At 43.4% G+C, this 16,444-nt stretch overlaps 1 protein-coding gene across 3 annotated transcripts in view; it reads right to left on the reverse strand.

The window, feature by feature from the left end:
- The window catches only part of tulp4a (TUB like protein 4a), a 469,011-nt gene that overhangs the window by 131,813 nt on the left and 320,754 nt on the right, over nt 1–16,444 (reverse strand). For all 3 annotated transcript variants that reach the window (XR_013499659.1, XM_078229991.1, XM_078229993.1), the window contains exon 8: nt 5,996–6,230. Coding sequence is in view for 2 of the 3 variants with exons in the window: in XM_078229991.1 (XP_078086117.1) it covers nt 5,996–6,230 (235 nt within the window). In the remaining variant the exon portion in view is untranslated. The remainder of the gene's footprint in view (nt 1–5,995; nt 6,231–16,444) is intronic.

Here is a 16,444-nt window from a genome sequence, read left to right on the forward strand (position 1 = left end):
TAGTGGATGAGGTGGAGGGCTGTTGTAGGCTGCAAAGAGACATTGACAGGATGCAGAGCTGGGCCGAACAATGGCAGATGGAAGTTTAACACTGATAAGTGCGAGGTGATTCATTTTGGGAGGACAAATTTGAATGCAGATTACAGGGTCAACGGCAGTGTTCTGAGGAATGTGGAGGAACAGAGAGATCATGGGGTTCATATCCACAGATCTCTGAAGGTTGCCACTCAAGTGGATAGAGCCGTGAAGAAGGCCTATAGTGTGTTAGCGTTTATTAACAGGGGGTTGGAGTTTAAGAGCCGTGGGGTTATGCTGCAACTGTACAGGACCTTGGTGAGACCGCATTTGGAATATTGCGTGCAGTTCTGGTCACCTCACTATAAGAAGGATGTGGAAGCGCTGGAAAGAGTGCAGAGGAGATTTACCAGGATGCTGCCTGGTTTGGAGTGTCGGTCTTATGAGGAAAGGTTGAGGGAGCTGGGGCTGTTCTCTCTGGAGCGGAGGAGATTGAGGGGAGACTTAATAGAGGTTTATAAAATGATGAAGGGGATAGATCGAGTGAACGTTCAAAGACTATTTCCTCGGGTGGATGGAGCTATTACAAGGGGGCATAACTATAGGGTTCATGGTGGGAGATATAGGAAGGATATCAGAGGTAGGTTCTTCACGCAGAGAGTGGTTGGGGTGTGGAATGGACTGCCTGCAGTGATGGTGGAGTCAGACACTTTAGGAACATTTAAGCGGTTATTGGATAGGCACATGGAGCACACCAGGATGGTAGGGAGTGGGATAGCTTGATCTTGGTTTCAGATGAAGGTCGGCACAACATCGTGGGCCGAAGGGCCTGTTCTGTGCTGTAATGTTCTATGTAAGACACAAAACCTGGTTGTAATTTAGACAGTGACTGGAATTCTATTTTTTTTTTTTGTTAATGAGTGGGAATTGTATTTATCTGAACAGCATTCCATTAGAATCGTGTTTTATTTGTTTTGTTAATAGTTTAGTTAACTTGTTCACTGTTAGTTTGATAAATAAATTGTTAGTTGTTGACTTTAGAGAGTGTGTCAGGTAGTTGTTTTGATTTGACCACTAAAAGTTGTGAAGTGCAGATAGTGCTACTTCACACTCACTTTTACAGATTATGAAGTGAGGTGCTCCTCTTTGAATGGTTAGGTGTTAGTTCTCAGAGGGGATCCACCTCCGCTTCATAACGTACTCTCTCTCTAGTTATTCTTTTTCCTTTAATATACTTAAAGAATCCCTTTGGATTCACCTTAATGCTCTCAGCCAAAGCTACCTCATGCCCCCTTTTAGCCATAATTCACCCTTAATTCCATAAGATTTCGGGTAGACGTGGATAAGGACAAGAGTGGCCTTAGAGTGAGGGTACTTGATTGGGCCAGGGCCAAGTACATCCAAATTGGACAGGAACTGGGGAATGTGGATTGGGAACGGTTATTTGAGGGCAAATCTATGTCTGGCATGTGAGAGACTTTTTAAAGGCCAGTTGATTGAAGTGCAGGATAGGCATGTCCCCACAAAAATGAAGGATAGAAATAGCAGGATTCGGGAACCATGCATGACAAGGAAAATTGTAACCTTTGTCAAAAGGAAACATATAATAGGTCTAGGCAACTAAAAACTGACGATGGCCGAGGAGTATAACGTAGGAAGGAACTTAAACACGGAATTAGGAGGACTAAAAAGGACCATGAAATGTCTTAAGCAAACAGGATCAAGGCTTTTTAGGCCACTCAAGGACAATGGAGGGAAGTTATGTACGGAGCTACAGGAAGTGGGTGAGATCCTTAATGACTATCTACAGGCATTTAGAGAGGCAAGGATTGATTAGGGACAGTCAGCATGGCATTGAGTGGAAAATCATGTCTCACAAATTTGAGTTTTTTGAAGGGGTAACCAAGATGGTAGATGAGGGCAGTCGATGTTGTCCACATAGACTTTAGCAAGGCCTTTGACAAGGTACCACATGGTAGGTTGTTGCATAGGGTTAGTCTTATAGAGGGTGATCTTACAGAAGTCTATAAAATAATGAGGGGCATAGATAAGGTGGATAGTTAACATCCTTTCCCAAAAGTAGCGGAGTCTAAAACTAGAGGGCGAAGGTTTAAGGTGAGAGGGGAGAGATACAAAAGGGTCCAGAGGGGCAATTTTTTCACACAGAGGGTGGTGAGTGTCTGGAACATGCTGCCAGGGGTAGTAGTAGAGGTGGGTACAATTTTGTCTTTTAAAAAGCATTTAGACAGTTACATAGGTAGGATGGGTATAGTGGGATGTAGGCCAAACGTGGGCAATTCGGACTAGCTTAATGGTAAAACCTGGGCGGCATGAACAAGTTGGGCCGAAGGGCCTGTTTCCATGCTGTAAACCTCTATGACTCTATGAGTACTTTGTATCAGTATCCACCAAGGAGAAGGACATGACGGATGTTAAGGTCAGGGATGGGTGTGTGAACGCTTGAGAGAATGTCAATATATTGAAGGAGGAAGTGCTAGATATCTTGAATTGCATTAGAGTAGACAAGTCCCCAGGGTCGGATGGGATCTATCCCAGATTACTGAGGGAGGCAAGGGAAGAAACAGCTGGGGCCTTAACAGATATCTTCACATCCTCTTTGACCACAGGCGAGGTTCCAGAGAACTGGAAAATAGTCAATGTTTAAGAAAGGAACAGATATAATCCAGGAAATTATATGCTGGTGAGCCTGACATCTGTGGTGGGAAGCTTTTGGAGAAGATACTGAGGGACAGAGTGTATGCATATCTGGAAACAAATTGACGGTCGGTGCACATTTCTGGTCGGTGCAGACTCGATGGGCCGAATGGCCTCTTTCTGTGCTGTAGGGTTTCTATGATTTCTATGATGACTAGTTAGTGACAGGCAGCGTGGTTGTGTGCGGGGAAAGACGTGTCTCACTAACTTGACTGAGTTTTTTGAAGAGGTATCAAAGTTAATTGATGAGTGAAGGGCTGTAGATGTAGTTTATATGGACTTTAATAAGACATTTGACAAGGCCCCACATAGCAGATGGTACAAAAATGTAAATCACATGGGATTCGCAGTGGGTTAGCTATATGGCTTAGTCATAGAAGATAGAGAGCAGCAGTGGAAAGGTGTTTTTCAGAATGGAGATCTGCAGCTAGTGGTGTTCCGCAAGGATCAGTGCTGGGAACTCTGTTGTTTGTAGTGCATATAAATGATCTGGAGGAAAATGTGGGTGGTCTGATTGGTAAGTTTGTGGATGACATGAAGATTAGTGGAGTTGCTGATAGTGCCAGGGATTGTCAGATGATACAACAGGATATAGATAGATTGGGACTTGGGCAAAGAACTGGCAGATGGAGTTTAATCCGGACAATGTGAGGTGATGCATTTTGGAGGATCAAATTTAGGTGTGAATTATACTGTGAATGGCAGAACCCTTAGGAATATTAACATACAGAGGGATCTGGGCGTGCAAGTCCACAGTTCCCTAAAAGTGGCAACACATAAGACATAGGAGCAGAATGAAGCCACTCGGCCCATCGGGTCTGCTCCGCCATTCAATCATGGCTGATACTTTTCTCATCCACATTCTCCTGCCTTTTCCCCATAACCCCTGATCCCCTTATTAATCAAGAACTTATTTATCTCTGTCTTAAAGACACTCATTGACCTGGCCTCAACAGCCTTCTGTGGCAAAGAGTTCCACAGATTCACCACTCTCTGGATGAAGAAATTCCTCCTCATCTCTGTTTTAGAGGATCGCCCTTTAGCCTGAGGTTGTGTCCTCTGGTTCTAGTTTTTCCTACCATTGGAAACATCCTCGCCACATCCACTTTAACGAGGCCTCACAGTATCCCGTAAGTTTCAATAAGATCCCCCCTCATCTTTCTAAACTCCAATGAGTACAGACCCAAAGTCCTCAACTGTTCCTCATACGACAAGCTCTTCATTCCAGAGATCATTCTTGTAAACCTTCTCTGGACCCTTTCCAAGGCCAGCACATCCTTCCTTAGATACAAGGCCCAAAATTGCTCACAATACTCCAAATGATGTCTGACCAGAGCCTTATACAGCTAAAGTGTAGAGCCTTTTACACCCAACACAGGTGGCCAATCTGATTAACAAAGCATATGGCATGCTTGCCTTCATCAGCTAGGTCATTAAGTACAAGAATTGGGAAATCATGTTGCAGCTTTATAAAATCTTGGTTAGGCCAGATTTGGAGTACTACGTGCAGTTTTGGTCATCACACTACCAGAAGGACATAAAAGTTTTGGAAAGAGTGCAAAGAAGGTTCACCAGGATGTTGCCTGGACTCTTGGGCGTTGGCTATGAGAGAAGGTTGAATAAACTAGGATTATTTTCACAGGAAAGACGGAGGTTGAGGGGAGGCCTGATAGTGGTCTACAAAATTATGAGAGACATAGACAGGGTGGGTAGTTAGAGGCTTTTTCCTAGGGTGGAAGTATCAATTACAAGGGGGCACAGGTTCAAGATGAGAGGAGGAAAGTTTAAGGGAGATGTGCAGGGGACGTTTTTCACGCAGAGAGTGGTGGGTGCCTGGAACGCGCTGCCAGAGGAGATGGTGGAAGCAGGCACATTAGCAACATTTAAGAGGTACCTGGATGGGTACATGAATAGGGGGGAATAGAGGGATATAGACCAAGTAAGGGCAGAAGGTTTTTTTAAGTTTAGTTAGGACATCATGATCAGATGGACTTGGAGGGCTGAAGGGTCTGTTCCTGTGCTGCACTCTTCTTTGTTCTTTTTTCTCATGGAATTAACATCATAATCTTTCAGCAAATCTTCCTTGAACCTTCTTTGCTCCAAGGAGAACAATTCCAGATTCTCCAATCTAACATTGCCTAAAGTCCTTCATGCCTGGAACCAGTCCTGTAAATCTCCTCTGTAGCCTTTCAAGGTTTCTTCAGATCTAATTAATGAGCTTTAGGCAGAAGATACTGCCTGCTTTCTGACTCTGTACATAGTTCAAGTTCTACTCCAGCATAATGCCTAAGAAGGTTTCAAATCAAACTGTGCAAATGTTCTTGTAACAGCAAGAAGTTTGGAAAGATATGTTGTATCCCAATGGCTGCTGTACTTCGCTCTAACCTATCCCTCCCATTTTACAATCTTCCAAGTTACTGATCCAATAAGGAGTATTATTTGCTGAACACCCCTTTGTGCTCTAAGCAATTAGAAAAATACAAATATTTATTATTCATTGTTGATTGGGCAAGTCATTAATTTTAGCTTAGGACTAAAAAGGTAAAAATCCTAGCACACAAATAAATTTTCAATTCGATATCCAATTAATGGAAGATATTTAAATGCTATTTTAAACAAACGTTGTTGAAATTTATCAATGCCAATACATACAAGCTCAGTCCTTTTCGGTCTCCACTTTGCAATTTGAAATTATCCGATTTCTTATCCACTGATCAATATTTCTCCTAAAATAATTTTAGAAATGTTTTCAGTTTTAAAAAGTGGAAAATTAAGTCTAAAAGTCTAAATTAACTGATAAGTCTAAAAGTCTAAATTAACTGTTAAGTCTAAAAGTCTAAATTAAGTCTAAAAAGTAAAAGTACTCATATCCTTCCTGTAGTGACCAAAACTGGACGTAATGCTCTTTTTGTGGTCTAACCAGAGTTTTACAAAGGTTCAGAATAATGTACATGCTTTTGAAAGTAGAAACTGCAGGGACACTGGTCATAATCTTTCAGTCTTCCCTGGATTCTATTCCAAGGTGCCAGAGAACTGGAGAATTGCAAAAATTATGCACTTGTTCAAAAATGGTTGTAAAAATAAGCCCAGCAATGACTTCAGTGGTGGGGTAACTTCTAGAAACAATTATTCAGGTTTAATACCTCTATTTATGAAGTCCAAGATCCCAACATCTTTGCATATGAAGCCTATTGCAGATAAAATTATTCAATTCTAATTTTAATGTAAAATTCTAATTCAATTCTAATGTAAAATCTATTCATACCTGTTTTACCATCAGTTTTGGGGTCCATTATGACAAATTCTGGTCGAAGCTTGCTTATTCGCCTTCCTTTTAAAATTGGCACTAGTCCACCCAAGTATTCCAGGTACAGGGTGTAGCATGGTCCCCCAACCTCTGGATCATCTTCTGTACGTTTCATAGTGCAATGCAGTCTTTCGTTTCCTGCTGTCGGGTAACTGACAAAATCCCGCATATTATTTGGGTCTGGAATGGGAGGCTAAACAAAGATACAAGCACTGATTACTTAAATAATCAAATTAATTAATAAACATCATACTTGTATGACAGAAATAAACTTTCTATATAACAAAGCCAAATATAACTGATAAATTTCATCTGGCAGCTCAATGCCTATATCCAACACTTCCTAGGTTGTATCAGTAAAGCATACCTCCCTGTAATCCAAGGAAGCTGATGGTGATAGGTCATGGTGATAGAGGAGAAAATGGTTGTCACTAGAAGGCTTCAAAATTGATAAGGAGGAGATATTGGATAAAAGGTTGGTACTGAAAGTTGACAAGGCACAGGGACTGAATAAGATGCATCCAAGGGTATTGAAGGAAGTATGAGTGGAAATTGCAGGGGCGCAGGTCATAATCATTCAGGGGAGGTGCCAGAGAACTGGAGAATTTCAAAAATTATGCTCTTGTTCAAAAAAGGTTGTAAAGATGAGCCCAGAATTTACAGACTAGTCAGTAGTGGGGAAACTTCTAGAAACAATTATTCGGGTTAGAATTAATGTGGGTTGATTAGGAAGAGCCAGGACAAATTTCTGAAGGGGAAATTGTGTTTAACTAACTTGCTGATGTTCTTTAAAGAGACAACAGAGAGGGTTAATGAAGGTAATGGTGTTGATATGGGTACATGGACTTCCAAAAAACACTTCTTACAGTGCCAGACACCAGACATATGAGAATAGTTATAGCTCATGGATGGAATAAAAGGGACAGTAGGAACATGGACACAGAATTGACTAGGTAATAGGAAACAGCGAGTAATGGTTAATAGTTATCTTTCTGGTTGAAAAAAGGTTTATAGTGGAATTCTCCAAGGGTTGGCAGTCCAGAGGAAGTTCACTAGGTTGATCCTAGACATGGAGGAATGAGGAGAGGTTGAGTAGGTTGGGCTTACATCATTGGAGTTTAAAAGAATGAGAGGCGATCTTATCGAGACATATAGGATTCTCAAGGGCCTTGACAGGATAGATGCCGAGAGATTATTTTGCCTTGTGAGAGAGTCCAGAACCAGAGGGCATAATCTAAGAATAATAATCTAAGAGAATAAGCAATTAGATGGTAGATGAAGTTCAATGAAGAGAAGTATGAGGTGATGCATTTTGGTTGGAAGAACATGCAAAGACAATATGAAATAAAGGGCACAATTCAAAAGGGTGTATCGGACCAGGCGGACCTGGGTGTGAATGGTAGGACAGGTGGAGAGAGCAGTTAATAAAGCATATAGTATCCTGGGATTTATTAATAGGAGCAGAGAGTACAAAAACAAGGAGGTTATGCTGAGTTTTTATAAGACACAAATGAAGATTATTTATTAGTGTCACAAGTAGGCTTACATTAACACTGCAATGAAGTTACTGTGAAAATCCCTAGTCGCCACACTCCGGCGTCTGTTTGGGTACACTGAGGGAGAATTTAGCATGGCCAATGCATCTAACGAGCACATTGTTCGGACTGTGGGAGGAAACCAGAGCACCCGGAGGAAACGCACACAGACATGGGGAGAATGTGCAGTGAACCAAGCAGAGAATCAAACCCGGGTCTCTGGCACTGTGAAGCAGCAGTGTTAACCACTGTGCCACCATGCTGACCTCAGCTGGAGTGTTGTGTACTGTTATAGGTGCCATACTTTAGGAAAGGTGTAAACACATTGGAGAGAATCTATGTTTCTAGAATGCAGAAGAAGTTACAAGAATGATTCCAGGGATGGGATGAGAAACTTCAGTTATGAAGATAGTTTGGACTGTTCTCCTTGGAAAGTAGAAGGCTAAGAGGAGATCTGATAGAGGTATTCAAAATCATGAGGGGCCTGGACAGAGTAGATGGGGAGAAACTGTTCCCACTCATAGAAGGATTGAGAACAAGAGGAGTCAGGTTTAAAATGGTTTGCAGTAGAAGCATATGTGATGTGAGAAAAAAACTAGCATGTGGTTCAAATCTGGAATGCACTCTGGAAGTGTGGTGGAGGCAGGTTCAGTCAAGGCATTCAAGAACAATTAGATGGTTACTTGAATAAAATAATTGTAGGGTCGCAGGGAAAAAGCAGAATACGACTAAGTCATAATGCTCATTTGGCGAGCCGGTGCACAGATGGCCAAATGGCCTTCTTATGCACTGTAACAATTCTATGATTCATGTATAATTCCCTGAAGTAGTAAATGTCTTTTGAAACTCGCATGCTTGTCAACTGTGTTACGACGCGGAGGTGGTTTTTTCCCTCTGCTTGATTTTGGAACCACCCAAAGGGATATACCTCGCCTCGTAATCTTGTATGAGTGTGTGTGAGGTAGTAGGAAGTTACTGGTTTTGGTAAATTATAGCAGGATCTGACACTCTCTATCATAAACATTTAACAGGTCTTTATTTTTAAGCTTATTAAAATAATTAACAAACCGAATAACATCCCAATAGAATACTGTTCAAATATTACAAGACTCCTTCAGAAATAATGAGATAAATCATTACAGAATTCAGCCACTCTCAACTATTATACAACCAGACATCTTCTGGAAGTATCAACTTTCTCCGGTAATGCTCCCGTCTGGAATTCTGAGTTGGTCTCTCTCGCTCTATTTCGATGGTGATTTCATGAATACATAAAACTGCAGGATTTCCTGGCCTTCCCTCCTTATGACTCAAGAGGTGGCAAGCATACTTTGACAGTTAATGACGTCAGCGAGGCCCATGACTCATGGAGTATGAACTCCCTGATTGAGGTAATGATTGCCTGCCCAATCAGGGAGTCTCACCTCTCTATATAATGAGAAGTGTCAGATCTACTGACACTCTTGATTCTGACTTTGTATTTGATGAACTCTTAGGAGTGGAGATAAATTTGTAAATAAAGGGAATCTGGTGAAAGGACACTGGCCTCTGAGGAGTTATTTCAGTGGTGATGAGGAAAAAGAACAACCCTAAGGAATCTGCTCGCTAACAGCTGGCTTTGCTTGTGGGTAAGCCATTTTCAGGCATCATGCCTGTTTGGGAAACTGGAATCTTTTGATCCTGCTGTGGAGGACTGGGCCCAATATGTAGCACATGTTTTTTTTTTAGGGCTAACAACATTGTGGCAAATGAAAAGCAATGGGTCATTCTTCTGGCCGCTTGTGGACCATTGGCATTTGTCATTATTCGCAGCTTAACTTACCTAGAGGCACCAGATACCAAAACCTTCCAGGAATTGGCAGACCTAGTGAGGGAATATTATGACCCTAAGCCACCTCTGATCCTGAGAAGATACCGATTTTACTTAGCATTCTGGGAGATGGGGGAAATTTGTTACAGGTTTCTTAACAAGGTTGAGATGACTGGTGGAAACATGCAAATTCAAGTTGATGCTTAATGAGATGCTTACAGACCATCTGGCATGTGGGATAAATAACGCATCTTTCCAAAAATGCTTGTTGGCTGAAGCCCAACTGGACTTCAAACAGGTGCTACAGCTGGCCTTATCATTGGAAAATGCTGCAAGTGGAGCACATCAGTTGCAAGGTATCCTGATAAAAGTGGACACCCATGCCAGTTCAACTGAGTTCCGGGACCGCCACTTGAGTGCAAGCAATTACATAGCCTCCCTCGGGAAGTATCTGGATACAAGTAAACCCAGGTCTGGCCGCAGTACAGCCCCAAAACAAAGCCAAGCTTTGACCAGACAGTCCCTTCAGAGTCCTGCCCGGCAAGGCATTGTTGCCGGTATGGAGAGTCGGAAAAGCAAAACAAGCCTTCAAAATCTAGATTTAGGAAAACTACACATAGGCCGATGCCCAGGAGAGTACAAATCCATGAAGGTCTACCTACATCCGATGTGGAACAATTAAACTGCTAGCAGTGTCCAGATCAGACTCAACTAAGATAACGGTAAGATTAAATGGACATCCAGTATTAATGGAGTCAACACAGGTGTGGCCGTATCAGTGGTTGGAGAATCAGTGTTCAGTAAAATTCACACTGGATTCCAACCCTTAACTTTAATCAAGATTTCGGCAAGACTGAGAACTTATACAGGGGAACCTCTGAGCATTGTGGGTACAATCTTTCTTCCTGTCTCTTACGAAAGGCAACTAGTTTCGTTACCATTAATGGTAGTGGAAGGCTCGGGCCCGAGCCTAATGGAGCAAAACCCGTTGAGAGGTATTCACTTGGATTGGGTAAACATCATCCTGTTAGAAAATGATCGCTTAAATTAAGTCCTGCTCAAACACCCAGAAGTTTCTCGAGAAGGTCTAGGAACTATAAAAGGAACCAAGGTGACAAAGAACAATACAGCACAGGAACAGGCCCTTCGGCCCGCCAAGCCTGCGCAGCTCATGTGCCCACTAGACCATTCTTTTGTATCCCTCTATTCCCAGTCTGTTCATGTGGCTATCTAGATAAGTCTTAAACGATCCCAGCGTGTCCGCCTCAATCACCTTGCTTGGCAGTGCATTCCAGGCCCCCACCACCCTCTGTGTAAAATACATCCCCCTGACATCTGTATTGAACTTTGCCCCCTTCACCTTGAACCCGTGACCCCTTGTGTTCGTCACCTCCGACCTGGGAAAAAGCTTCCCACTGTTCACCCTATCTATGCCCTTCATAATTTTATACACCTCTATTAGGTCGCCCCTCATCCTCCGTCTTTCCAGGGAGAACAACCCCAGTTTACTCAATCTCTCTTCATAGCTAAGACCCTCCATATCAGGCAACATCCTGGTAAACCTTCTCTGTACTCTCTCCAAAGCCTCCACGTCCTTCTGCCAATTCCAGAACTGGACGCAGTATTCCATTATGACCGTATATGTCGACCAGGAAGCAGTCCCGCGATTTTGCGAGTCCCGCCCGGTATCTTTTGCTTTAAGGGAAAAAGTGGAAACAAATTAGACTAGAACAGGAAGGTGTCATAAAACCTGTCCATTTTGCGGAATGGGCAGCACCAGTCATGCCTATTTTGAAGTCAGATGGTTCAGTCCACCTTTGCGGGGACGCCAAACAAACAATAAATTATTATTCACAGCCGAACAAATATCTGATTCCCCGGGTGGAGGATTTATATGCAAAATTGTCAGGGGGACTCGTACTCTCGAAACGAGATATGAGTCATGCTTATTGCAGTTGCAGCTGGATGAGGATTCGCAGAAATACTCCACGATCAATACTCTAAAGGACCTCTATCAATACACAAGGTTACTTTTTGGGGTATCGTTGGCCTGCTCGAACTACCAGAGAACAATTAATGTGAAGTTGGGTGGAATAATTGTAGATTGAGAGGTAGGAAATTAGAATTTGGTGTTTGTAAAATTGTGAAATGCTAGAGGGGGAAAGCATTGCATGGTCCAGTTAAAAGATGGTGCTTTTTCTGTGCTTAGAGATTTAAAAATGTGAGTACATAGAGAGCCCAAACTGAAACATTTGTATCAAAAGGCCACGCAGCAGTTTTACCAAAACAACAGGTTTTTGAATTTTTTGAATTTAGCCAATCAATTTGAATCAGGCACTTAGATACCAAAAACCTATTAAATTTAAATCTGATGGTTTTGACAATCCTACTGTGGGAAATATTGATATGTCATCACGGTATAAAAGAAGGGGGCAGTGCTCTACTGCCACCTGCCAGAGCTAACATCTCTCAGCTCTCAACTCTCAAGAGAGAATCACTGGCTTTCATAACTTCATCTATGTCTTAGAGAAAGCACCATCTAGGTAGCAAAGGTACCAAAGAAAAAGGAAATTCCAGACAGAAGAATCAACAGAGAATATTCCAGAAGACACAAAACCAGGCTGTAATTTAGAGAGTGACTAAATTCTATTTTTGTTATCGAGTGGGAATTGTATTTATTGGAACAGGATACCATTAGAACCATAGAACCATAGAAAATTACAGCTCAGAAACAGGCCTTTTGGCCCTTCTTGTCGGTGCCGAACCATTTTATGCCTAGTCCCACTGACCTGCACTTGGACCCTATCCCTCCACACCCCTCTCATCCATGAACCCGTCCAAGTTTTTCTTAAATGCTAAAACGCATTTACCACTTTACCCGGCAGCTCATTTCACACTCCCACCACTCTCTGCATGAAGAAGCCCCCGCTAATATTCCCTTTAAACTTTTCTCCTTTCACCCTTAACCCATGCCCTCTGGTTTTTTTCTCCCCTAGCCTCAGCGGAAAAAGCCTGCTTGCATTCACTCTATCTATACCCATCAAAATCTTATACACCTCTATCAAATCTCCCCTCAATCTTCTACGCTCCAGGGAATAAAGTCCCAACCTATTCAATCTCTCTCTGTAACTCAGCTTCTCAAGTCCCGGCAACATCCTTGTGAACTTTCTCTGCACTCTTTCAATCTTATTTACATCCTTCCTGTAACTAGGTGACCAAAACTGTACACAATACTCCAAATTCGGCCTCACCAATGCCTTATATTAGAATCTTGTTTTATTCGGGAATAGTTAGAAGGGATTTATTCAGTTTGTTAATAGTTCAGTTAATTTGTTCACTATTAGATAAATAAATTGTTATGTGTTGATTTTTGACTGAGTGTCAGGGATTTATTCTGTCTTTAACCACTAGAAGTTGCTGAAGAACGGGTCACACCACTTCACACATGCTTTTTACAAATAAGGGCGAGTGTATCGGTGTTAGTTTTCAGAGGGAGGATCAATCTCTGCTTTATAACACAAGGTTTACCCCAAGTGACCATTTATCTGGATGATGTTCTCATCGCAGGTAAAACAAAGGCAGGACACCTGCAGAACCTGGAGGAAGTTCTTAGTTGATCACGAGCCACTACAGGGGCTACTAAGAGAGGACAAGTCTTATACACCTTTGACTTCCAAAAGGCCTTTGACAAGGTGCCTCACGGGAGACTGCTGAGTAAAATAAGGGCCCATGGTATTCGAGGCAAGGTACTAACATGGATTGACGATTGGCTGTCAGACAGAAGGCAGAGAGTTGGGATAAAAGGTTCTTTCTCAGAATGGCAACCGGTGACAAGTGGTGTCCCGCAGGGTTCAGTGTTGGGGCCACAGCTGTTCTCTTTATATATTAACGATCTAGATGACGGGACTGGGGGCATTCTGGCCAAGTTTGCCGATTATACAAAGATAGGTGGAGGCGCAGGTAGTATTGAGGAGGTGGGGAGGCTGCAGAAAGATTTAGACAGTTTAGGAGAGTGGTCCAAGAAGTGGCTGATGAAATTCAACGTGGGCAAGTGCGAGGTCTTGCACTTTGGAAAAAAGAATAGAGGCATGGACTATTTTCTAAACGGTGACAAAATTCATAATGCTAAAGTGCAAAGGGACTTGGGAGTCCTAGTCCAGGATTCTCTAAAGGTAAACTTGCAGGTTGAGTCCGTAATTAAGAAAGCAAATGTAATGTTGTCATTTATCTCAAGAGGCTTGGAATACAAAAGCAGGGATGTACTTCTGAGGCTTTATAAAGCACTGGTTAGGCCCCATTTGGAGTACTGTGAGCAATTTTGGGCCCCACACCTCAGGAAGGACATACTGGCACTGGAGCGGGTCCAGCGGAGATTCACACGGATGATCCCGGGAATGGTAGGCCTGACATACGATGAACGTCTGAGGATCGTGGGATTGTATTCATTGGAGTTTAGGAGGTTGAGGGGAGATCTAATAGAAACTTACAAGATAATGAACGGCTTAGATAGGATGGACGTAGGGAAGTTGTTTCCATTAGCAGGGAAGACTAGGACGCGGGGGCACAGCCTTAGAATAAAAGGGAGTCACTTTAGAACAGAGATGAGGAGAAATTTCTTCAGCCAGAGAGTGGTACGTCTGTGGAATTCATTGCCACAGAGGGCTGTGGAGGCCGAGACGTTAAGCGTCTTCAAGACAGAAATTGATAAATTCTTGATTTCTCGAGGAATTAAGGGCTATGGGGAGAGAGCGGGTAAATGGAGTTGAAATCAACCATGATTGAATGGTGGAGTGGACTCGATGGGCCGAATGGCCTTACTTCCGCTCCTATGTCTTATGGTCTTATGGACAAAGTGGTGCCACCGATAGCATTGGCCTGTATCCAGCAGTGGGTGCTATCATTGGACGCCTACAAATATCAGTTGGAACACTGGCCGAGAGGCCACGTGGCAAACATGGATGCTCGAGTAGACTGTCTTTAGCAGATGCCCCATCAATGGGTACCACAAGTAGAAGAGATGGTAAAGACTATGAATTTTCTGGATACCCTTCCAGCAGTCGCACATAATATGTCTTTGGATGCAAAAGGACCTTGTCCTCGCAAAAGTTAAACAATTAGTGCTGACGGGAGAAATGGAAAGACTAGTACTGCCCCAATTCCACCCATATTGGAATAGATGAGATCAGCTCACTGCAGAAGATGGCATACTGGCATGGGGGGGCATGATGGACACCCTGGAGTATCCAAAATGAAAGTGTTGGCAAGAAGCTTTGTTTGGTGGCCCGGAATGGACGCAGACATAGCAGCACTTGTGGATCGGTGCCAGCAATGCCATCAAAGACAAAAGTTGCCACCAGCAGTTCCCCGACAACCATGGGAATGGTTGGGTAGGTCATAGACTCAGCAGCATATGGATTATGCAGGCCCATTCTTGGGCTCAATGCTTCTAGTCATAGTGGACGCATACTCCAAGTGAATGGACATCCATATGCTGCATTCGAAGACCACAACAATAACAGTAGAGAAACTTTGCACCTCCTTTTCAATAGCGCTAGTCTCTGACAATGGGCCATCTTTTGCCAGTCAGGAGTGCACAAAGTCCATGAAGGTGAATGTGATTCAACATATCAGGACAGCATCATACCATCCATCATCGAACTGCCTCGAGGAGAGTTAAGACTTTAAAACCTGGGTTAAAAAAACAACTGGCAGCCTCAATGGACACCAAGTTCTCCCATTGGCTATTTGATTATAGGACAACCTCCCATGTCACTACAGGAATAGTGGCCACAGAACTGCTCATGGGCAGATGACCCCTCACTAGATTGAGTTTAATCATCTCGAACCTGGGGGAAAAAGCGGAAAGGCAAAGGGTATCCAGAAGTCCAATGCCGAGGCCACGGCAACAGCAGCCAGGAGAGACAGAATTGCAGAATAGTACAGTGCAGAAGAGGCCCTTTGGCCCATCGAGTCTGCACTGACACATGAAAGGCCCTGACCTGCCCACCTAATTGCACTTGGCCCATATCTTGAATGTTATAGCGTGCCAAGTACTCATCCAGGTACTTTTTAAAGGATGTGAGGCATTCTGCCTCCACCATCCTCCCAGGCAGCGCATTCCAGGTTGTCACCACCCACTGGGTAAAAACGTTTTTCCTCAAATCCCCCCTAAACCTCCCACCCCTCACTTTTACTTGTGTCTCCTCATAACTGACCCTTCAACTAAGGGGAACAGCTGCTCCCTATCTACTCTGTCCATGCCCCTCATAATCTTGAACACCTCAATCAGGTCACCCCTCAGTCTTCTCTGCTCCACAGAAGACAACCCAAGCCTATCCAACCTCTCTTTATAACTTAGATATTCCATCCCAGGCAACATCCTGGTGAATCTCCTCTGCACCCCTTCCAGTGTGTTCACATCCTTCCTCTAATGTGGTGACCAGAACCTCACAAAATTTCTATACAACCCCATCATGACCTCTCTGCTTTTGTAATCTATACTCCCATTTATAAAGGTGAGTGTGCCATTTGCCTCTTTCACCACCCTATTAACCTGCCTTTCCCCCTTCAGAGATCTATGGACAAACATACCAAGGTCCCTTTGCACTTTGGAACTTCCCAGTGTCAGACTATACTTCCTTGTCAAATTACTCCTTCCAAAGTGCATCAACTCACACTTTTCAAGGTTAAATTCCATCTGCTACTTATCCACCTGTAAGGGACTGAGGAAAATTTGTGGGGAAGACAGTTACCAGTGTTCTTTGTCCCTGGTGGGTTTCAGTGTCCTGTTTGCCGGACGGGTGCTGTGAACAGGATGCTGTTGGTTGAGTGATGTGGGCTGGGCCAATGGGATTGCTCTGGGGGCGGGAGGAAAAAAAGGCGCCAGGAAGTGAAGCAGCTGCAGAGAGAGAGCTTTTTCCAGGCAGTGAGAATTCGGTTTGGAGGGAGAGGCAGCCAGGCGTTCCCCTGCCTGTTCTTTTCATTACCGACGAGGAGGACAGCCTTCAGTGCACTCGACCTACGTTGCTGCACAGATAGCTCGCGGCACCTCTACCTCCTGCG

Source organism: Mustelus asterias, chromosome 15 (assembly GCF_964213995.1).
Source record: "Mustelus asterias chromosome 15, sMusAst1.hap1.1, whole genome shotgun sequence".
NCBI classification, from domain to species: domain Eukaryota; kingdom Metazoa; phylum Chordata; class Chondrichthyes; order Carcharhiniformes; family Triakidae; genus Mustelus; species Mustelus asterias.